The 24,634-nt window shown below is 46.7% G+C and overlaps 1 protein-coding gene across 1 annotated transcript in view; it reads right to left on the bottom strand.

Annotated features, from left to right (window-relative positions):
• FSHR (follicle stimulating hormone receptor) overlaps window positions 1-24,634 on the bottom strand; it is an 87,552-nt gene that overhangs the window by 41,232 nt on the left and 21,686 nt on the right. The window contains exon 2 of the mRNA XM_028725028.2: window positions 14,682-14,753. Coding sequence (XP_028580861.2) covers window positions 14,682-14,753 — 72 coding nt within the window. The remainder of the gene's footprint in view (window positions 1-14,681; window positions 14,754-24,634) is intronic.

Below are 24,634 nucleotides of genomic sequence, written 5' to 3'. Positions count from 1 at the left end.
AACTGCAGTCCTAGAGGGGACCCAAAGATGGTATCCAAACCAACCAACCCCAATACCCCAAATCCTATAACAACATATTAACTGAACAGTAGTGCTGGGTTGAAGTTTCTGGCACATTCAAGGGATGGGGGAAAACCTTTCCCAAAGTTTGCAAAAAATCTTCAGGGAGAGGAAGTTCTAGCATGTCTTCTCCTTCTCCTTAGAATCATAGAATCATAGAGTTGGAATAGACCACAAGGGCCATCGAGTCCAACTCCCTGCCAAGCAGGAAACACCATCAGAGCACTCCTGACATATGGTTGTCAAGCCTCTGCTTAAAGACCTCCAAAGAAGGAGACTCCACCACACTCCTTGGCAGCAAATTCCACTGTCGAACAGCTCTTACTGTCAGGAAGTTCTTCCTAATGTTTAGGTGGAATCTTCTTTCTTGTAGTTTGGATCCATTGCTCCGTGTCCGCTTCTCTGGAGCAGCAGAAAACAACCTTTCTCCCTCCTCTATGTGACATCCTTTTATATATTTGAACATGGCTATCATATCACCCCTTAACCTCCTCTTCTCCAGGCTAAACATGCCCAGCTCCCTTAGCCGTTCCTCATAAGGCATCGTTTCCAGGCCTTTGACCATTTTGGTTGCCCTCCTCTGGACACGTTCCAGTTTGTCAGTGTCCTTCTTGAACTGTGGTGCCCAGAACTGGACACAGTACTCCAGGTGAGGTCTGACCAGAGCAGAATACAGTGGCACTATTACTTCCCTTGATCTAGATGCTATACTCCTACTGATGCAGCCCAGAATTGCATTGGCTTTTTTAGCTGCTGCATCACACTGTTGGCTCATGTCAAGTTTGTGGTCAACCAAGACTCCTAGATCCTTCTCCTTCTCCTTCTAGATCCTTCTCCTTCTCCTTCTCCTTCTCCTTCTCCTTCTCCTTCTCCTTCTCCTTCTCCTTCTCCTTCTCCTTCTCCTTCTCCTTCTCCTTCTCCTTCACTGAGCACTGAATGGCCCATGGCAGCACCTATCCTTCCCACGGGGCATTCCGTCAAAGGAAGTTGCCTTATACTGACTCAAATCAATGGACCACCTAGTTCAGTATGGTCTATGCTGATTGGTTTCTGGCAGGGTTCTCTCTCAACCCTACTTGGAGATGAGAATTGGCCCATTGATCTTCAACAGGAAAAACAGATGCTCAGCCACTGAGCTACGGCTCTTCCCTCCTTGTCAAAGAGCTCTGAAGCTGGGCTTCAGAAGGAGAAGAAAGCCACCCTCAGTCACTGTGTTGGGTCCTACCCCCACCCCTAGGTGCTGTGAGGCAGAGACACATATCTCAATTAACCTTATAAACCGCATCAACGGTGAATGGAAAATGCAAAACAACTCACGACCCAACATTAACAACCTCATGTTTAAATTCCCCACTCACGTCAAGAAATGCGATTAAGTGGAAGTTCTATTGCTAATTCCACTACATTACACATTATGATGAAACGGGTAACAGCAGGTGCTTTTACAGCGACACAGTATATATCAAGGTTTTTTTTTTGTTTCGTTTTTTTAAAATAAACCTTGAATGGTAAATTAAACAAAACTTAAACACACAAACGCGCGCGCACACACACAGTCTAGCTACAATAAAATAAAAATAAAAATGTGTCTTTTATGTTTATGATCTGTCTCTCGCAATTCACCCAAGCTAAGCAAGTGGAAGCAGCTCTTGCTTCCTTGAATACAAACCCCTCTTAAAGGGATCATTTATTATTTCAAGCTATGCTAGGTTTGAAGTAATTATCATCTTTATCTAGCAAGAGCGAGGGAGGAAGGAAAAGAGCTATGCACGGGGAGAGCAGGGTGGGATGTGGTTTCTAGAAGGCTTTGCAACATGGGGCTTGGTATAAATGTGAGTAGAACTCTGCGTGCTCTCAGATCAAAATCCTCCACCCCACTAGCTCAAATTCTTTGCCAAGAAAAGCAACACTCTTTCAACTGTCACAGTTTTGTGGTAGAGCCCCATCATTGCTCCAAGGCTTAATCTACTAAAATGATAAATCGGGTCCTCCCTTAAAGAGGGCACGTATTGCAGTGAGACCTGGACAACTGACACCCTGTGTTGTGGGTGGGTACAATTGGTCAGCCACAACACCCGATTGGTAGGTCCCTTGAAGCTGGGTACAATCTGGCCAATGGGAAGCAGTCCAAATAGTTTGAGGGACCTATTTATGCCCATGCACGTGACCCAGAGCTTCCTCTTTCAGAACACCCGCCCACCTCTCCTTATTTTTAGGGCTTTGCACTTGACCTTGCTATGCCACCATGTGTTTGTCATTGGGACAGGGGCATGGCAGGAATTTTCCCCACTTGGCTGATTGGCTGTTGCCATTTGGGTTTTGCCTGCTGCGTAGCAAATCGCCACAACTTGTAAGGTTCTGGATAGGCTCTGGTTCAGTTGGTAGGGATGGGAGAACGCTCTTGCCATCCCTATGTGAAGGGTATTCCGTTAAAGGAATCCAGGGACTCTATGGTTTGGTCAACCCCTGAGAGGTGGTTGTGCCCGTGTCTGAGTCCAGGGGGACATTTGGGTGGTGGAGATAGCCCGTTCCCGGCTTTCCGCTTATCCGGGTGTTCACCCTTGGCTAACCTATGCTGGTGCCCTGGGTCAGCGCTACCTGCAGGGAGCTAGTCGAACCAGAGCCTATGCAACCAGTTACTTTCTGTAATCAACAAAATTGTGGCCTACATTCTGCCAAAAACCAAAACCAAAATTTGAGTCAAGTGTGAATTTATTTCGGGGGGAGGTTTCTGGGTCTGAACACGCAAGAAGAGACCCATCTAGTCCAGCATCAAATTCTCACAGTGGCCAACCAGATGCCAGTGGTAGGACCACAGGCAGGACATCAGCGCAACAGTGCTCTCCTATCCTGCTATTCCCAACAACAGGCATTCAGAAACAATGAATTTCCATGGCCTGTCCCCCTTTCCACCCCTCTTTTCTTAGGGTCCCTGCTGCTTCTCTTGCCACACGGTCTCAGCATACCCTTCTCTCCATCTTTCCTAGTCCTGCACAGCTTTCCTTTCCTTGATTTCTCCAGTCTTCTCCCTTCTCTCCCTCTAATAATAATAATAATAATAATAATAATAATAATAATAATAATTTATTATTTATACCCCGCTCATCTGGCTGGGTTTCCCCAGCCGCTCTGGGCAGCTTCCAACCAAATATTAAAAACAATACAGCATCAGACATTAAAAACTCCCCTAAACAGGGCCGCCTTCAGTTGTCTTTTAAAAGTAAAATAGTTGTTTATTGCCTTGACATCTGCTGGGAGGGCGTTCCACAGGGTAGGCGCCACTACAAATTAGAGAGCCAGTGTGGTGTAGTGGTTAAGAGTGGTGGACTCGTAATCTGGGGAACCGGGTTCGCGTCTCCACTCCTCCACATGCAGCTGCTGGGTGACCTTGGGCCAGTCACACTTCTTTGAAGTCTCTCAGCCCCACTCACCTCACAGAGTGTTTGTTGCGGGGGAGGAAGGGAAAGGAGAATGTTAGCCGCTTTGAGACTCCTTAGGGTAGTGATAAAGCCGGATATCAAATCCAAACTCTTCTTCTTCTTCTTCTACCGAGAAGGCCCTCTGATTGGTTCCCTGTAACCTCACTTCTCGCAGCAAGGGAACCGCCAGAAGGCCCTCGGCGCTGGACCTCAGTGTTGGGGCTGGATGATGGGGGTGGAGACACTCCTTCAGGTATACAGGACCAAGGCCTGTATACATCGACACTGAGTAGGTAAGCACTGCCTCCAACCAAGAGGTGGGTCTGTTCCTATCCTTAGCATCTAGATAAAGTTTTGGAGACTATCATAGTTAAGCAATATATAGTTCTAAGTTCATAAGTTTATCCTTCTAGCCAAGGACCATGACAAACCCTTAGCAATAGTGTCAGGGAACTGCCATCAGTGCCGGAGGGAGAGAGCAAAATCCAGGAGGATTCCAGAGAGCGTCCCGGGAGTGGGAGAGGCAGCCCATCTTCTGGGGAAGGGAATCAGCGTAGCTCCAGTGGAGAAGGGGGGCAGATGGGGGAAGCGGCGAGGCGGTCCCATGACTCCTTGCCGGGGACCAGCGGGGAGAGTAGAGGTCCTCCGCTGCCTAAGCCCTCCTTGCGCAGAAGGCTTTCGCGCAGAGAGAGTAGGAGGAGACTAGGCGTCAAAGAGCTTCTTTGCTGGAAGAAGTTTAAGAAATGCCCACTGACGGATTCTGCCAGCGATTGAGACAGCCACGGGTGAGTGGCTGTCCGGACAGGAAAGGTTCACTCAGGCAACCCAGCCAGGTGTTTGCACTGGCTTACGCACGAGCAACCCCTAGAACCATTACAAATAGTATTAATAAAATAACACGGAGCATACAACCATATAATAAGCCAGCATTCATGGTGAAAGGGACCAGAGAGGCACCAACAAGCTTACATTTGAAGCCGCAACTTCAGAACTTCAAAGCGCCCAATCACGTGATGTCATTGAGGGGCGACAGGTATGTGTGCAGCCCCAACTACCCATCAAATTTGGCCCACGCCTCTAGATCCTGGTAAGAATCTTGGCTTGTGGAGCCAATGAGATTCTGTACTCTTGCTTTAACCCTTTGCAATGGTCCTGATCCAAATTAGGGAGGCTGCTGCAAAATTCCACATTAAAAGATCAGGCCCAGTCACTCCGATGGAAGATGCCACCCGACAAATCCAAACTGCCGGAGCGATCGGAAGCTATGAGTTGTTTGCAACCCCTTGCACTTCAGTGGGGAGGAAGGGCAGCTGTCAGGCTCACAGACTGGTAAAAGGGAGGTGGAGGGGTTGCCGAATCTCATTTGCCACTTAACAAACTAATTTATAGCAACCTCCCACACCAAACTTAGAAATTGTGGCGGTCCTGCCTTTTGCCAGCTGAATCGGAAAGTGCAACAACTCCATGTTTAACACCCCCCCCCAAAAAAAACCGTCTTGTGGCTAAGGTGTTGTTGTTGTTACATTCACTGGATCAGAAGATGTAGATCATTTAAAGAACTTGAAAAATGAAAGGAAAATAATTGGGGTGGCGGAGGCAGCAAGGGAGAAAATGAAAATATGCCCCGTTGTCCATTGCATCCCTCCAGACTTGATCGTAATGCGTTATCTGTTAGTTTCCAAAAGCTCAACATTGTTTTCATCCACCCTCCATAGATACCCCACATTGTCTCTTTCGGTGCGTGACCCAAGCATTGCCATAGCAACTGGTCTCCCAATTAGCCTTCAGCTGGTCACAATCGATATGATTAGACAAGGTCAGCTTCAGAACCAATACTATGGATTTTGTTAAAAGGCCATGGCAGATCAGAAATAGCCAGGAATAAAGGAGAGGGCAACCTAATAATTTGCCTGCGGACGTGAACACGACTGTAAAACAGTTGCACAAAATCAGCACCATAACCATCATTTAGCACAGGCTTCCTCAAACTCGGCCCTCCAGATGTTTTTTTGGCCTACAACTCCCATGATCCCTAGCTAGCAGGACCAGTGGTCAGGGATGATGGGAACTGTAGTCTCAAAACATCTGGAGGGCTGAGTTTGAGGAAGCCTGATCTAGCAGCATGCCACTACAGTACTGGGTTCAGCCCTTGCTCCCATAGTGTCTGACTGTCCACCACATTACATTCCTATGCAATCATCATATATAATAACATCAAAACTAGAAGAGGTGGGTCTTGTTCTAGGGGTGAACAAGCCTATCAGTGGTGCTCTCCTACCTGCTTTCCTCATCAATTGATGGAGAATGGTCTGTAAAAAGTAGGAAGGCTGTATCCAACTAAGCCATACTCAGGAGACAACCCATTGAAAGCAATGGATGCAACTACATTAATTTCAATCAGTCTATTCTGACTAGGAGAGGGATGCGGGTGGTGCTGTGGTCTAAACCACAGAGCCTAGGGCTTGCCGATCAGAAGGTCGGCAGTTCGAATCCCTGCAATGGGGTGAGCTCCCGTTGTTTGGTCCCAGCGTTTGCCCACTTAGCAATTCAAAAGCACGGCAAGTGCAAGTAGATAGATAGGCACCGCTCCAGCGGGAAGGTAAACAGCGTTTCCGTGTGCTGCTCTGGTTCACCAGAAGTGGCTTAGTCATGCTGGCCACATGACCCGGAAGCTGTCTGTGGAGAAACACCAGCTCTCTCGGCCTATAGAGCGAGATGAGCGCACAACCCCAGAGTCGTCCGTGACTGGACCTGACGGTCAGGGGTACCTTTACCTTTATTCTGACTAAGTTTGGCTACAACCCATAATCTTTGGCAGAACACTAGATTATAGATACAGCCTTCAAAATTTGAACAATTCTCAGAAAGCATGTTGTCAGGGCCGCCTCAGGTCCCAGCTCACAAGAGACCAACGCCAAGTCCACTTTATTAACAAAAGTCTTTATTGAAGTACATTGTTTGTTCCACAGCCGAGGCGCGCAGCCCCACGTCTGTTACGCTTAGACCGCTGAAGTCCCCTCTGAATCAGTCCCGCCTCTACACCAGTTTAAGAGGCTTGTGCTAGTCCACCTCTTCCTGTCCTTCCTTTTCCGCAGGGTCTTTCTGCCCCCCTGGGTTCCTTCCCTCCTGCTTTCCCCTGACGCTGAGTCCCCAGACGCCTGCTCCCCCCTCCTCCGTGCTTTGGGACCAGGCTCCTCCTCCGGGCTCTCCGCATTTCCGCGCGCCTCCACATTTGAACTTGGCGCGCGTTCGCTACCCCTGACCTTCCTCTTGACAGTTATACTACTCTCTGTACTACTCTCCGCCCCTTCCGGCAGGACGTCTTGCCCCGATCTCCTTCCCCTCTCTGCTTCCTGCTCTGCTCCGTGTGTCACACTGGGAACTCCACCCTCTTCACTCCGTTCCGGCTGGAAAGCCGGCCCTGATCTCCCACTCCCACTCAGGGTTTCCCTGCTGCTCCCCTGCTCCTGACGAGTCCCCCCTGTGGCTCCCCTTGGCCTGACCAGGGGCGCCCCCTTTTGGGAATCCTCCGATTCACTTGAGAGACTCATGGAAGCCCTCAAGTCATTGTCATCCTCCTCCTCCTCGTTCCTGGATTCTTCCCCCTCGCTCTCAGTCTCCTCCCTCATCTGTGCCTCTCTCCCTGAGCCCCTGACACTTGTTATGGACAAAATGTGCCCATATTTCCTGTTGCTGTGTGTTATCCCTTGCCAGAAACAGAATTGCAATGAACAACACTGACCTTTATATACATGACACTCTACAGAGGATGTATTTAGGTATCATTTTGATAAACTCAGAGGATTACTATGCTCTCGCTCCTTTGATACCTTGCAAACTACAGTGGTGCCTCGCAAGACGAAAAGAATCCGTTCCGCGATTCTCTTCGTCTAGCGGTTTTTTCGTCTTGCGAAGCAACCCCATTAGCGGCTAAGAGGATTAGCGCTATTAGTGATTTAGCGGCTTAGCGGCTATTAAAGGATTAGCGGCTAAGCTGCTAAAAGGCTATTAGTGGCTTAGCGGCTTTGAAAAAGGGGGGGAAGCGGGGGGGGGATGGCGAGACTCGCAAGACGTTTTCGTCTTGCGAAGCAAGCCCATAGGGAAATTCGTCTTGCGAAGCGCATCGCAAACGGAAAACCCTTTCGTCTAGCGGGTTTTCCGTCTTGCGAGGCATTCGTCTTGTGGGGCACCACTGTACATCACCGCCGACTTAATCTCATGCCACCGTGTTGCTGAAGAGCAACACTTCCTGCCATGTTCAATACTTAAGGTAATTAAAACAATGTGACTTCATTATCTATGTAGCCTCCACTGTATGCTGAAAACACTCCTCTTCACCTGGCCTTTCATGCTGGGAGAGTGATTTTAGGACCCACCCTATTCTTCAGATTGTAAATATTTTACTTTTATATTTCTTTAACCCATTTTGGGGATCTTACCTCAAGTAAGAGGAGACCATGATCCAAGAATGTATAAGCTCCATTTTTACAGAGCACCGCTCTTGGTCTGTTCATTCAAAAAGTTTTAAAACAAGCCAAGCAAAAGCTTTGCTCTTTGATAGCAGCTGTGAGTTATTGGCAGGAATAACAAATGATCAGCTCCATTTAAAAAAATTATTACTTCTTCAAGGAGCTGTAAGGGTATCACAATAGTCAAGGTCTCTCCTACTGATAGGCCTTGGCAAGAGAAAGCGAGCTGCCAGGTGTTCCACTTGCAGGCCAGAAGAGGGATGGGGGAAAGGAAACAAACAAGACACCTAAGCGATGCTATTGGACCATTGTGGATTTCAGAAGTCACACACAAGGCCTTGGATTGCCAAAATTTGGCTTCATTACGGCAAAGCTGTGCCAGCTGCGCTCCCACAAAAGACAACAGGCCACCTTTCTTCCATGGCCAAGTTTTCCTTGGCAGGGTCAGCAATTTTTGCAGGAATCTACCACCATGAAACTAGCTAGATGACAGATTAGGCTCCATGTTGCAATGTTCAGATGATGTAGCAAAGTTTTTTGATCGGTTGAGTCAAATCTCTATTGTAGTCTGGATGGGTCTAGGGGAGCAAAAGCAATTTCCATTCTACCCTACATTTGTTACAATCAGCACTGCTTCGGCTCATATTTTGCTACAACCTACACCATTCGTTTTGCTATCCGCTATGGCCAAGGCAAATTGAATTTATTATGCAATTCATTACATAATTAATTTCAGCACAACGGATGGGAAATGCCAAAAACATTGTGGGAAACAACATATCTATTTACATAATGTGTGCAGACTAAGGTACCTATGATAGTGAACACCACTCCTATTCATTTGTGTGCTTTCCACTCCTGACCTTGGATGTGCATGAGAATTGCAGCAATTTCTGCTCCTGTTTCCATTTGTGATGGAATCCTCTAGCATTCCTGCTTGCAGCCACTGACAATGTATTTGGAGGACTCAGACCTGACTGGCCTATCCCAGAACAGTTGGAGTGCTAGCCCTACTAGACAAAGACAGAGAGGGGGAACCAGTGGTCCTCCAGATGTTGGAGTACAAACCCTATCATCCCTAACCATTGGCCATGGTGCCTGATGCTGAAGGGAGCTGATAGTCCAAGGAACAGCTGGAGAACCATGGATTCCCCGTCCCTTAACTAAGTGCATAGCTGTGCACCTGCAATGAGATCATCTTTCTGCCTCCAAGAGACTGGCTATTGAGCAACTAGGAATTAGAAGCAACGTCCTTCTATATTGGGGTGGTGAAAGATAGCCAAATAGAAATGGCACCTAGGAGCCCAGTCAACTGTTATGGAAGACACTAATCTTGCAGCTCAAATATCAGGGCCTGAAGGCTCTGCAAAAGTGACAGATTCCTCAGGTTTGCTGGATGGGTGCTGTCCCTCAAGGAGATCCTAGGTTCAAGGTCTGGGCATCTAGCTAGAGGAAAAGCTGGCTGTGTCTAGCACCTCCGGTGCCTGATGGAAGCAGAGCTTACAGCAAAATCTCTGATCAAGAAGAGGAGAAATGAGTCCAACCCCTTGGTTTTGGCCCCTTTACCCTGGTCTGGAGAAACTGTTCTTAGACCCCCAAATCCCATCAGTCTCAGGCAGCATGGCGAAGGTCCAGGAATGTTCGAAATTGGACTCCAGCAACATATGGAAGGAGAAAAGCAATGACAAACCTAGACAGCATCATCTTGCCAACAAAGGTCCGTATAGTAAAAGCTATGGTTTTCCCAGTAGTGATGTATGGAAGTGAGACCTGGACCATAAAGAAGGCTGATCACCGAAGAATTGATGCTTTGGAATTATGGTCTGGAGGAGACTCTTGAGAGTCCCATGAACTGCAAGAAGATCAAACCTATCCATTCTGAAGGAAATCAGCCCTGAGTGCTCACTGGAAGGACAGATCCTGAAGCTGAGGCTCCAATACTTTGGCCACCTCATGAGAAGAGAAGACTCCCTGGAAAAGACCCTGATGTTGGGAAAGATGGAGGGCACAAGAAAAAGGGGACGACAAAGGACGAGATGGTTGGATAGTGTTCTCGAAGCTACCAGCATGAGTTTGACCAAACTGCGGGAGGCAGTGGAAGACAGGAGTGGCTGGCGTGCTCTGGTCCATGGGGTCACGAAGAGTCGGACACAACTGAATGACTAAACAACAACAACAAACATATGGAAGGCAACCAACTGGTCCCCCATTCATGTTTCACCCCCTTCCCTGGAGACACTGAGAAAGGGTCTAAATGCCTGGAACTTCAGGTCAAGCCCTGAGACGTGGCAATTTTTCTTCCACCTAAATTTAGAACAGATAGCTCACATTTCTCCATCATTTTCCCTACTGCAAAAAGCCCGGTTCTTTTTTCCCCTAGTGGTGGGGGAGAGGGGAGCATCTTGACTGCACGAGAGTGCCAAATCCACTTTAATTGCACCACCTGAATTATCTGGTATGTGACTGAATTCCACCTGCTAAAGAGCGACAGTCTGAAAGTGTCTCCGATCTGCACCTCGCATACCAATGTGCAGTGGCTTAGTTATTCACAAGCCTTAACCGTATCTGAGCACGCCGGTGCAGATCTCGTTACATTTATGCAGATCCACACCCTGTGGGATGATAGGCTCGAATCTCTTACCAATGCAAAAGCTTTCCCCTCTGTGGAAAAGTTGTTTTTCTCTCCCCCTACAAAATTCAACACAATGACGTTTTTCCATTAAGCTCTCTCTTCAGTCGATAGGCCCTGCAGATGGGTCCTCGAGAGCCTGTTTGAAGTCATCCATTCCCTTCTCACAGACATGAAATTTTTAATTCACTAAACTTCTGCAGCGAATATATCCATTGTGGGAATTTCTTTCCCCGCTAGCTTCGTGCTAACACAGCGCGCCACATGTGTATTGAAGTATCTAATTTGTATACTCTAGGAAAAATACATTTTACCACATGGAGGCATCATATTACTAATAGCCATTTCCTTTAAATAGCCTACCGTTGACTTTAATCTTGGTTTTTGTGTGTGTGTATGATATTGCGGGGCGGGGGGAGGCAGGTGGAAGAATCTCATACAAGGGGGTCTCCTTTTTTATATGCAAATATATCACTTGATTATATAGTTTGCGCCCCTCCATTATCATGAATATTTCCAATGAATGTTTTATGGGTGATATTTTTGATTTGTGAGCCATTTCACATTTCATTGCTGCTTCTCATCTGCAGACGCCGCCGATGCTGATTGGTCTCGTTTGCATATTCATCAACCCCCTATTTTCATTGCTGCCGCACTTTAAACTGTTTCCCCACAGAGTTTCCACAGCACATCGCTATATTTTCAAATGAAAGCCACTTCCCCTGCTTAGCATTGTGTTTCTCCTCCCCCCCCCACCTCCCGGCTGCTCTTTCGCTAACAGTGTTTGTCAGTTTTGTCACAAGCTTCCTCCCTCGTCAACATCCCCCTTTTCGCACTTGATACAAGGCAGACATATGGTTTCTGCAGGTAACGAACAACAACAGAAAGAGTTTACAGGTGGGCTCAGCAGTCATCTTCATGCTTCCATGAGCCCTGCTGGGAGGCAAGGGATCTGCAGCAAAAATGAACAAGCCAGTACAGTGGTGCCCCGCAAGACGAATGCCTCGCAAGACGAAAAACTCGCTAGACGAAAGGGTTTTCCATTTTTCGAGCTGCTTCGCAAGACGAATTTCCCTATGGGCTTGCTTTGCAAGACGAAAAAAATTCTGGGTTTGAATTTCTGTGTGGTGGGTGGCTGGGGGAACAGTTGGGGAGGGGTTTGCAAGAATCTGGAAGCTTGTGTGTTTTTTCCCTGCATTTTTATGATTTTCTGTGACCATTGGGCCACTCTGCTGTTGTTGTTTTTTAAAATCTGGATTTGAATTTCTGTGTGCTGGGTGACTGGGGGAACAGTTGGAGGGGCCACTCTGCTGTTTTTTTAAAAAAATTCTGGGTTTGAATTTTGAAATGCTCTTTACAGTATGCGTGACTTTAAAGAGCACTTAATAAACTCTTGTTGTACCAAATTTGGCTTTGTTTGGACTTTTTTGACCATAGGAACGCATTAATTGATTTTCAATGCATTCCTATGGGAAACTGTGCTTCGCAAGACGAAAAATTCGCTAGACGAAAAAACTCGCGGAACGAATTAATTTCGTCTTGCGAGGCACCACTGTATTGGCCCACGAGGATGACTTGCAGGGTGGAGAATAATGGCAGGAACATAGTAAGCTGCCTTTGGTCCACCTAGTTCAGTGCTATCTACACTAACTGGCAGGATTTCAGACTCTGTCCTCTCTTAGTCTTACCTGGAGATGCTGGAGATGTTCTGCATGCGATGCAGGTACTCTATTACTGAGCTACATTTTGGACTCAGAGCTGTCCATGGAGGAGCATGTCAATTCTGTGTCCAGGGCAGCTGTCTACCAGCTTCATCTGGTACTCTGGCTGAGATCCTATCTGCCCGCAGACTGTCCCGCCAGAGTGGTGCATGCTCTGGTTATCTCCTACTTGGACTACTGCAATGTGCTCTACGTGCAGCTACCTTTGAAAGTGACTCGGAAACTACAATACACAATGCGGCAGCTTGACTGGTGACTGGGAGCGGCCGCCGAGACCATATTACCCCCGGTCCTGAAAGACCTACATTGGCTCCCAGTATGTTTCCAAGCAAAATTCAAAGTGTTTGTGCTGACTTTAAAGCCCTAAACAGCCTCGGCCCAGTATACCTGAAGGAGCGTCTCCACCCCCATCGTTCTGCCTGGACACTGAAGTCCAGCTCTGAGGGCCTTCTCGTGGTTCCCTCACTGTGAGAAGTGAGGTTACAGGGAACGAGGCAGAGGGCCTTCTCGGTAAGAAGAAAAAACAACGACTATCTGACTTTTAGAAGACATCTGAAGGCAGCCCTGTTTAGGGAAGTTTGTAATGTTTGATGTTTTGCCGTGTTTTTAATATTCTATTGGGAGCCGCCCAGAGTGGCTGGGGAAACCCAGCCAGATGGGCGGGGTATAAATATATTATTATTATTATTATTATTATTATTATTATTATTATTATTATTACTACAGCCAATTGCCAGTGGCAGGTAAAGTCAACTGATCCTAGTTTTGTCTCCAACCTCCTCTCTAAGGGGTTCCTACAAAGGCAAACATGGAGACTTAGCAAGAAGCTGACAGCCAGTGCTCTCCCCTAGACTTGCTGTAAATAAGAAGTCAGGCTGGTGGGGCAGAGCCAAGTTCACCCTCATGGCCCAACCTCCACAACTGAACTAGTACCAGTCTTTGCCAAGGACACAGAATGAGGCCTGCTAGATCAGTCCAGTGGCCCATCTAGTCTAGCATCCTGTTCTCACAAGAGCCACCAGATGCCTATAGGAAACCTGCAAGCAGGACCTGGGTGCAAGGGCACTCAACCTCCTGAGGTTCTCAGGAACTAGTTCTAAGTAACCGCCATGCAAGATAGGTGAGAGACGCACGGTGCCAGCAGTGTGGCGGCAATGAGGGGGGCAAAATGGAACACACCACCCCTGAATGAATGAAGGAGTGCTTTTATCACATGTGGGAATGTAAAAAGGTGAAATGCTTCTGGGAGATGATATATAATGAGATGAAAAAAATGTTGAAATTCATAAAGAAACCAGAAGCATTTTTACTGGGCATTGTGGGGAGTGATATAAATAGAAAGGAATGTAAGCTCTTCTTATATGCAATAATAGCAGCAAGAATATTACTGGCCCAAAAATGGAAGCAAGAAGAATTACCGACGATTGAAGAATAGAGAATGAAGTTAATGGACTATGCAGAACTAGATAAACTAACAGGAAAGATTCGAAACCGGCGGGACCAGAAATTCATGGATGACTGGAGTAAATTTACGGACTACTTGAAAAGTATTTGTGAAGATCAGACAACGTTTGTAGGTTTGCAAGAAGTTTTGTGAGTATTATTGGAAGTATTGCAAAAATGGAGAAGGGGAAGGATGATTTGTTAAGAGATGTAAAGGCAATATAAAGTTAAGAAATGCATAAGAAGTGGTTAAAATGGTGGATCATCAGAGGGGCTGATGGAAGTCTAAAAAGATTGTATAAGTGATAAGTTTTGTGGTACATTTTATAATTTATATGTTAAAATCAATAAAAATATTTTTTTAAAAAGAATGAATGAAGGAGTGCAAGTTCAGCATCAGCACATGCTTAAGACAGCTGTCAGTCTATGCACCGCCTGCCCCGGACCCTTCACAATGGACAGTTGGATCGGTGAGTCTCTATTTAATACTTCCCAGTGCAACTACTTTGGGTGCCCCAGAACTGCTAGGTTGGCAGGAGCTGGGACAGAACAACGGGAGCTCACTCTGTCGTGGGGATTTGAACTGCTGACCTTCTGATTAGCAAGCCCAAGAGATTCAGCGGTTTAGACCGCAGTGCCACCACATGAAGAAGAACCAGCCCTTAAGTCGCCTTACAGATTCTGCTCTTCTCTTGTGATCTCTTATTCCGTTTGCTTCTTAAGTGCCCACCAATCAACTCCTTATTGAAAAACCTATTTCATAAGGATGCACAGATGTAATTGTGGCAACGCTGCTTTGGAAGATTGGCTTTGCGAACTCTCCTTCACCCCCCCCCCCCAGTCCTTAAGTGAATGAAGAGAAGGCTCCTATGGGAGTGGTGAGTTGATGGCTTAATTAAAGCACAGTGCAGGTCTCAAACCAAAAAATGGAGGTACATACATTTTTTCAACTTCATCGAGTCCCAAGAAAGCTCCTTTCGGTATGATTCTTATTTTGGTGAGGAAAAATACCCTGAAAATACAAGGGGGGGGGGGAAACAAAACATATTTATGTATTAAGCATAGCTTGATAAGTAATTAGCACAGTTCACGTTTTGGACAAAGAGAATTAAAATCCCATGCCAAGACAATGTTAAGCTTCATAGGAACACATTCTGATGCCAACTTGCTCATCCCCCCCTTTCCCCCCCAAATGACTTCAGCATGAGCTTTTATTTTAATAGTTGACTTGTTGAAATATCTATATATTCTGTCTGTGATTCACTTATTTTATTCTGTTTTTCTCTTACATACCCCTAACAGAATATATGGTTGGCAAAACATGATCCCAGAGTGATGTAGCTGATGTAATGCTGGATGAGCACAAGGGAAGGCCAGGAATGGGAGACAAATTCTCTTCAATTTGCATTTGAAGGAGACTTTACCTAATCCACACTCTCCAAAATAATACACAGTACAGAGGTACCTCTGGTTGCGAACAGGATCCTTTCTGGAGCCCCGTTTGCAACATGAGCGGAGCCCTGTTTGCAACGTGCACGGGTCGTGATTCGGCGCTTCTGCGCATGCGCATGACATCATTTTGAGCGTCTGCACATGCACAAGCGGCGAAACCCAGAAGTAACCCTTTCTGGGTTGCCTTCCGTGTTGCCATGGGATGCAACATGAAAAAAATTAACCTGAAGCAAACGTAACAAGAGTTATGACTGTATGTGGAATGAAACACAGCCACCAATCAAAATTCACATTTTTTTTTTGAATTTTGCAGAGCACTTCTCCAGTCGACCAATGTGTTTACGAAACTTCATACGATTTAAAGTATGCATAGATGTGCCTATATACTGGGGAAAAAACACCATAGGGATTATATTAGGGAAGACAGCTTTGCGAAAAGGCTAAAACTGTATTAAAAAATCTGTATATTAGGAGAAAGTCACGTTAAGATGCTGATGGGTTTTCATGAGGACTTAATTCTCCACTTTCGCTTTCCAAACCAGTGCATAAGGACTGATGGACAGCTGAAGATTGGAAAAATGAGAAAGTGAAATAGATGGATTCCCCCATCCCTGTCCCCAGCACACAGGACACGCCCCTTGTCTGAAACCTTTGAGAGCGGCTGCCAGTCAGTGTAGGCCTTGCTGAGCTAGATGGGCCAATGGTGTGATTTGCCAGAAGGCAGCTTTTTAGGACAGCTGCATTTCAGTTCCCATATTGTTTCAGGAAGTGCAAATTAGGAAGCGCCGTGAGTCTCATGGAGTGCCAGGAATGGTTAGATTCTGGTGGAGCTCAAAGAGCTTGATGTAGATGACACAAGAGAGTGCTCTTGTGGGATGGGAGAAGTGAAGTCAGGACCCCAATAAGTGTCTGAGCCTGGGAAGGAGTTCAGAAGCCCAAAGAATGGAGACCTAGGTCCAGGAGAGGGACCAAGCAGGTTGACAGGGGAGTGTTATGCCCCTATGGCACTGGGAACCCCGATCATACACCTCTTGCTGTGGAGAAACCTCCAGCATCTCCTCCTACTAATGAACAGCCTCTTCAGGAGGCAAACTGAGGGTAAATTGGATGCTGACTTTGCTCCAACCCCACATGCAAGGACATGGACATGGAGATGTTAGCGCTGGCGCAAACAGACATCACAAGCCCAACTTACTCAAAGAAGTGTCCTTTTGCTTGCCCAATCCTGAGACTCTGGCCACTAACTGTGTCCAGGGCAGTTGTGTACCAGCTCCATCTGGTACACAGGCTGAGACCCTATCTACCAACAGACTGTCTCGCCAGAGTGGTGCATGCTCTAGTTATCTCTCACTTGGACTACTGCAACGCGCTCTACATGGGGCTACCTTTGAAGGTGGCCCGGAAACTACAACTAATCCAGAATGCAGCAGCTAGACTAGTGACTGGGAGCGGCTGCCTTATAACACCAGTCCTGAGAGACCTGCATTGGCTCCCAGTACGTTTCCGAGCACAATTCAAAGTGTTGGTGCTGACCTTTAAAGCCCTAAATGGCTTCAGTCCAGTATACCTGAAGGAGTGTCTCCGCCCCCATCGTTCTGCCCGGATGCTGAGGTCCAGTGCCGAGGGCCTTCTGGCAGATCCCTCACTGCGAGAGGTGAGGTTACAGGGAACCAGGCAGAGGGCCTTCTCAGTAGTGGCACCTGTCCTGTGGAACACCCTCCCATCAGATGTCAAAGGAAAAAACAACAACTACCAGACTTTTATAAGGCATCTGAAGGCAGCCCTGTTTAGGGAAGCTGTTAATATCTGAAGGACTATTGTATTTTAATATTTTGTTGGAAGCCACGCAGAGTGGCTGGGGAAACCCAGCCAGATGGGCAGGGTATGAATAATGATGATGACGACGACGACAATGACGACGACGACGACAATGACGACGACGACAACAACAACAACAACTGCTGTTCCCACTCCGTCTTTCAAAAGGAAAAGGCAGGGACCATTGTACTTGTGGGATCAATGCCTTAGTGTATGGGATCAATGCCTTAGTCTCTTACATGCCTGCTGTGCCTTACCTAGGTACCAATCTGATTTGCACATTAAATTTTGAGGTTGAGTACTCCAGGCATAGTGAGGGCCAGGACAGGTGTGTTCACACGAAAAAGCCGACAGGACTGGATTTCTCCACCAATCTCTATCCATCACCTGAGCTGAAGCCTGAGTAGGCTGATTCTGCCAACTAAATATGGCCGCATGATAAAAAATGGCCTCACGCAGGATTGACTCTCGATTCACCTCCCCCGCCATGAGAATTTTCTTCCAAAGCCAGTCATAATACAAAGATTATATCACCATCTAACTACTTTTCACAGTCTGCTACCCCTGAGAAGTGACAGCTAATTGTTTCTTGAATTACTGGAGGGTTTTTCCTTGTCTTTTTTTGCCTCAGCAGCCTTGCCTGAGAGATGAATCTCCACTTTTTATCTCCTCGGAGCACAGATTTCTTTCGTAATAACAATTTTGAATCAAGCTGTCCTTCCAACGTTGCTCCAGAATCACCCTTTTCTCTTTCTGCTCCAGCCCTTACCAAATTAAATCTGCGTGGGCTGGAGACCTGTATCTTGGACTTGGTGATGCGAGCAATGGCATAACATTGCCGCATTACAGTTCATGCCTGCACTCTCTGAGCCACATTCTGTAGAATCAGCCTCATGGTAGCTTGGAGAATGATCTCTGATGGCTGCAGCTGGCACTAGCGTGTCATATATCCTATAAATGGCCATGTCGATTTCCGAAAGGAGGAGCATGAAGTGACTGGATGCGTAAGAACCGACTCCTTTCAGAAATCAACATTGCTCAGACCCATAAAAATATTATTCAAAGAGTTCTTACGCATCCAGTCACTTCATGCTGCACAATATTAATGTCTGCAAGAAGGGTGGGTGTGTTTAACCTGCTGCCCCTCCTTTACCTGTTGCTTCCTCTTGCACCGATTCCTTCAACCCGTCCCCCACTCCCTCCATGACAAGGCAAACAGGTCCGGAACCCCAGTCAAGAAGAGAAAAGCAGATGGGGATGAGGGCTGTAGGAAGAAAAAGCTATGAGCAAGAGAAGAGTCAAGCAATCCCTCCATCCAGCTGTTTCTCCAGTGCAAATTGCACCTTCCCCACTAACACTTTGCACTTCCTGGCTGGCAAACTGCATTTCCTGCTGCTGAACCTCTGCTTGACACATTAAGATTATGGTTAATCCTTTCATTTTCTTGTGCAACTCCGATATACTGTGAAAGAGAGCGAGAGCGAGAGTGCTGCTTGTTACAGGTAACTTTCAGCATCTTGGGGAGTTACGGCAGCAGCTGTAAAGAGATGCTCTATCTTTTATTTATTATCCTTTTTTAAAAAATAAAAAATAAAAAGTGCATTGCTCAAAATGCATGCCGGTCCATCAACTGGCAATAAATATTTATCACGGCATTCTGCAGCTTTACTTCCTCTTTGTGAAGTAGGCTCTCCCCTTATTCCAGGAACTCTAATCTAGGCCATTACATGAAAATAGGAATCTTGTTTTGAACCATTTTCTCTGACCAAAATCCACCTTACGGATTTGAAGACTGAAACACACCATCACTCCAGTCCTGGCAAACACACACATTTCTGACGTCTTTCTCGGTGCAGTTCTGCACATCCCCGTCTATGAGGCTTGCTTACATTATTACAGTACTGAAAGATCCCAAGCAGATCTCCCCAGCGACTTAACTTGGTGAGTTTTCCTCTGCTCTTTACATAGAAATTCTCTACAAGCTGAGTTATGTGTAGAACAAAACTTCATTGCTGTTGAGGCCTGGGAACTTGCAGAGACTACCAGTAACTTTCCCAACTAGACCACACCTCTGAGTTGGCTCTCCAGGAGCTGCCCTTCTGAATACAGTGGTACCTCAGGTTACATACGCTTCAGGTAACATACGCTTCAGGTTACAGACTCCGCTAAGCCAGAAATAGTGCTTCAGGTTAAGAACTTTGCTTCAGGATGAGAACATAAATTGTGCTCCAGTGGCGCAGCGGCAGCAGGAGGCCCCATTTGGTAAAGTTGGGCTTCAGGTTAAGAACAAACCTCCGGAACGAATTAAGTACTTAACCAGAGGTACCACTGTAGCTGCTTCTCTGAAAGGGGCCACATGTGAGATTTTTAGTTGATAATGCATATTTCTGGATTAGGCAATTTCTACAAATCTCTGCCTTGGGGAATTAATACAAGCAAGCCTTGAAATTTTCATAGTTCGGGTCTTGAAAGACTACAATATATTCATCTCCATTTTATTGCACATTTCCCCCAATATGCACATTTTTTGCAAGCAGTTTTCCCTAACGCGCAGCATTTCCACATGGTATTTTCACAAATTGATGCATTCTTATGCACCCTTTCCCCTGCTGTGTGCCATTTGGTACACATTACTTGCATTGCAAAATCCAGAGAAGTGCGAATTTCAAAGAATATCTGCGTTTTGATTCGCCCCCAATCCTTGTGCTTCTTCCCCAGCGGCACCTGAGGAGATCCACTCTCTCAGTCTTTTCTCTCACGAACGCAACATACAAACACACCCACCCTGCAGGTGTTTGCACGCACCTCCCCCGAGACTGAGATTCTGCTCCGTAATTGCAGAATCCAGGAAATTGGGCCATTAGCTGTACTAGCAAGCAACGTCTGATCCATGGCTCATAATGCCACATTTTTGTTTAGGTTGTTGCAAAGCCCTCCTCCAAACCCATTTATCTCAGCCATTTGAAAGCTACATGCCATTAATCAGAAAGAACACGCGTTGTCAAATTATTCCCTTTAGCTTGCCCAAAACGCCAAGTCATGATATTTATCCTGATATTTATCATCTCTTTTAAACATTATTACTTATGTAAAGCACCACACTAAAGCAGGGTTTTTTTCCTTCTTCTTAAAAAATACAAAAATTAAACTCCAGCAAGATACAGTAACTGTAATCCTATGTCACCGGTCTCCGTTCCAAAGCGATAACTGTGAAAGGGTTCTGAAGAACATTTTTGCTTTCATCTTGGAAGTAATAGTGTGATGTTATCTTTCCCTAAGCCTCTGAAGCAATGTGTGTTTTGTCAGGAGCAGATATTTGCTGAGGAGTTTAATTTCCTAAAAGAAGCCTGTTTGCAATGTGATTAGTTGTGTGCCTCGTACCATCTTGGAGATGCTTCCCTGTCTCTTACAATGGCAGCGGAGACAAACAGGCATGGAAACAAGGATGCCAGACAAGGATTGCCTCATCACATCCAACTCTCCCTCAAACACCAGCTTATACTACATATTGTGTTATAAAATCAGGAGCAAACAAACCTTTTTTTCCATTCCGAGGGCCACATTCCATTCAGGACAACCTTTTCAGGGCCACATGCCAGTGGCGAGCAGGGCCAGAGGCAACAGTGAGCAGAGCAATGAATATACTGTATTTGTTAACCTTCACACAGCAGGCTACTTTCAACATATGAGGGATGCAGATGGTGCTGTGGTCTAAAACACCGAGCCTCTTGGGCTTGCCAACTGGAAGGTTGGCAGTTCGAAGCCCCACGATGGGGTGAGCTCCCATTGCTCTGTCCCAGCTTCTACCAACCCAGCAGTTCAAAAGCAGGCCAGTGCAAGTACAGTGGTCCTTGGGTTAAGTACTTAATTCGTTCCAGAGGTCCATTCTTAACCTGAAACTGTTCTTAACCTAGAATCATAGAATCATAGAATCATAGAGTTGGAATAGACCACAAGGGCCATCGAGTCCAACCCCCTGCCAAGCAGGAAACACCATCAGAGCACTCCTGACATATGGTTGTCAAGCCTCTGCTTAAAGACCTCCAAAGAAGGAGACTCCACCACAGCAAATTCCACTGTCGAACAGCTCTTACTGTCAGGAAGTTCTTCCTAATGTTTAGGTGGAATCTTCTTTCTTGTAGTTTGGATCCATTGCTCCGTGTCTGCTTCTCTGGAGCAGCAGAAAACAACCTTTCTCCCTCCTCTATATGACATCCTTTTATATATTTGAACTTGCCTATCATATCACCCCTTAACCTCCTCTTCTCCAGGCTAAACATGCCCAGCTCCCTTAGCCGTTCCTCATAAGGCATCGTTTCCAGGCCTTTGACCATTTTGGTTGCCCTCCTCTGGACACGTTCCAGTTTGTCAGTGTCCTTCTTGAACTGTGGTGCCCAGAACTGGACACAGTACTCCAGGTGAGGTCTGACCAGAGCAGAATACAGTGGCACTATTACTTCCCTTGATCTAGATGCTATACTCCTATTGATGCAGCCCAGAAGCACCACTTTAGCTAGTGGGGCCTCCTGCTGCCACTGTGCTGCCGGAGCACAATTTCTGTTCTCATTCTGAAGCAAAGTTCTTAACCCGCGGTACTATTTCTGGGTTAGCAGAGTCTGTAACCTGAAGCATATGTAACCCGAGGTACCACTGTAGATAAATAGATACTGCTGCAGCGGGAATGTAAACAGCGTTTCCGTGCACTCTGGTTTCCGTCTCGGTGTTCCGTTGTGCCAGAAGCGGTTTAGTCATGCTGGCCACATGACCCGGAAAGCTGTCTGTGGACAAACGCTGACTCTCTTGTCCTGAAAGCGAGATGAGCACCACAACCCCATAGTCGCCTTTGACTGGACCTAACCGTCCAGGGGTGCTTTACCTTTACCTTTTCAACATACACTATGGGGGAAATTCCCCTTGGAGGGTGATCAAGTACAGATGCTCACACCGAATTCCTACTCAGTCAGACTTGATTCAGCAATGCATTACAGGACAGAATTCAAAGAATCTGCAAGAGCATTTCAATTAGGACACACATTCTTTAAGTAAAATATATGTCATTTTGCCTGTTGTCTTTGTCCATGGAGTTTTCTTGGCAGGGATACTGGAGTGGCTTGCTGGTTCCTGCTCCAGGTGGATCACGTTTAGTCAAAACTCTCCACTATGACCTGTCTATCTTGGGTGGCCCTGCACGGTATAGCTCATAGCTTCTCTGAGTTATTTAAGCCCCTTTGCCACGGCAGATCAAACCTATCCATTCTGAGGGAAATCAGCCCTGAGTGCTCAGATTCTGAAGCTGAGGCTCCAATACTTTGGCCACCTCATGAGAAGAGAAGACTCCCTGGAAAAGACCCTGATGTTGGGAAAGATGGAGGGCACAAGGAGAAGGGGACGACAGAGGACGAGATGGTTGGACAGTGTTCGCGAAGCTACCAGCATGAGTTTGGCCAAACTGCGGGAGGCAGTGGAAGACAGAAGTGCCTGGCATGCTCTGGTCCATGGGGTCACGAAGAGTCGGACACGACTAAACGACTAAACAACAACAATATGTCAATTTAGCTGCTCATCCTCTGCTCAGTTGCCTTCTGCCACCCCAATACATCACCATCTCTCATCCAACCACAGGCCTTGCAATACAACTTACTCAACCCACTTTTCCACCCATCCAAGCTGGGGGCCCATCACTACCTCTTGTGACAGTGAGTCCCATAGTTTCTGTGCTGTGTAATGAAGTTCTAGCACAGGGGTAGGCAACCTAAGGCCCATGGGCCACAAGCGCCCCACAGGGGTCGTTTAACTGGCCCACGAGCTGCCCCCAAACCAAGCCACCTACTCGGCTAGTCCCCGCGCGCTGTGCTAAACCAGCACAGCACGGCACGGGTACAGTGGTACCTCTGGTTACGTACTTAATTCATTCCGGAGGTCCGTTCTTAACCTGAAACTGTTCTTAACCTGAAGCACCACTTTAGCTAATGGGGCCTCCTGCTGCTGCCACACTGCCGGAACACGATTTCTGTTCTCATCCTGAAGCAGAGTTCTTAACCCGAGGTACTATTTCTGGGTTAGCGGAGTCTGTAACCTGAAGCGTATGTAACCTGAAGCGTCTGTAACCCAAAGTACCACTGTACTCACTTCTGTGGCGCTGGAAATCACGTCTGCGCAGACACCGACACTGGAAATCACGGGTGCAATCTGGCCCATGGATTCATCTCTGCTGGAGTGAACCAGCCCATGCAAGGTAAACCTTGTCAACCCATGTTCTAGCATGAGAGAGGGATTCCCCCCCCCTTTGTCCTTGTTCCCCCACGCCATGCATAATTTTGGTGTAGGGCTTTCCCCAGCAGATCCTCAAAGGAAACTGCACCCTCTTTGCTTTCTCTCCAATAAGAGAATAATTTCTGTTTCATTCCACCGAGAAAAAGTAAAGCGATTCACTCGAGGATTCTTGCAGTGAGTGCAAAGATCTACCTTCCCCTCCCGATATGGGTGGAGGCTGCGGTAAAGGTGGTGCAAGGCATCTCTGTGGGTGGGACAGTCAGAGAGGCGTAGAAATAGTCGCCGAAATATACAGGATCTCCTTCCACAAATCTCCTGCCCGTGACAATGATGGGCATTTTTGCCAATCAGTTAATCCGAGCATGAGGCGCAGGGCAGAGACGGAAATAAAGGCAGATAGTTGCATGGGCACTTCTGGAAGAATCTGCAACAACACAAAACACTTCGCAACATGCCCTTCAGCAGCATGGGTTAGTCTCCAAAACATAGTGCTCCCAGTCTCAACACCGATACTCAGGGAAAAAAGTCAGGACAAAGAATTCACTGTCTCTTTTATCACTTGCTGCACAGAACCACTCCACTTGAGTTATTCTGTGTTCAAGGCCACAGATGCAGGCAGTTAAAATAAAGCCAGAGAGAATATTTTTTCAAGCACCACCGATCTAAATTTAACTCGTGCATTGCAGTTTGTTTTTAAAAAAATTTCCCTTAAGAAAATGAAACGGTTTTTGCAGAAGTTAAGGTTTCATAGAATCACAAAATCTTAGAGATGGAAGGGACCCAAGGGTCATCTAGTCCAACCCCCTGCAATGCAGGAATCTCAGCTAAAGCATCCATGGCAGATGGCCGTCCAACCTCTGCCTAAAATCCTCCAAGGATGGAGAGCCCACCATGTCTTGTGGGAGTCCGTTCCACTGCTGAACAAATAGGTCTGCTACTCCTGCAGAGTCCCAGGGTTGACATAAGCCTAATAGCCTGTCTACGATGAAGGGACCAACCCATGTCCCCCTCACTGCAAGACCATTATCTTCCTGACCCGAATATTGCCATGTCTCTTTACACTGGGAATAACCGAATGCCACCATGACATCTTATGCAGAGATGGGGCAGAATGAGAGGCAAGATCAGAACAATGAATCATGCAGAATTGCAACAGGAAGCCTCCTTTCTGATGGAGTTCTCTGGACTCTCATTCCGTATTTAATGAATGTTTTTCTCACGGTGCGCAAGGAGCTCTCTGGCAGCCCATTGTTTAGGCTTACATGGTATACAATACATGAGGGTCCTTATCAGTGTTGAGGATGATGTATAGATAATCAAAAGAAGGTGAGAGGGGCAACAGCCTTCGTT

The sequence above is a fragment of the Podarcis muralis genome, chromosome 3 (genome assembly GCF_964188315.1).
Source record: "Podarcis muralis chromosome 3, rPodMur119.hap1.1, whole genome shotgun sequence".
Classification (NCBI taxonomy): Eukaryota; Metazoa; Chordata; class Lepidosauria; order Squamata; family Lacertidae; genus Podarcis; species Podarcis muralis.
The sequence above is the reverse complement of the archived record's forward strand: the minus strand, read 5'-3'. Positions and strand labels throughout refer to the sequence as shown.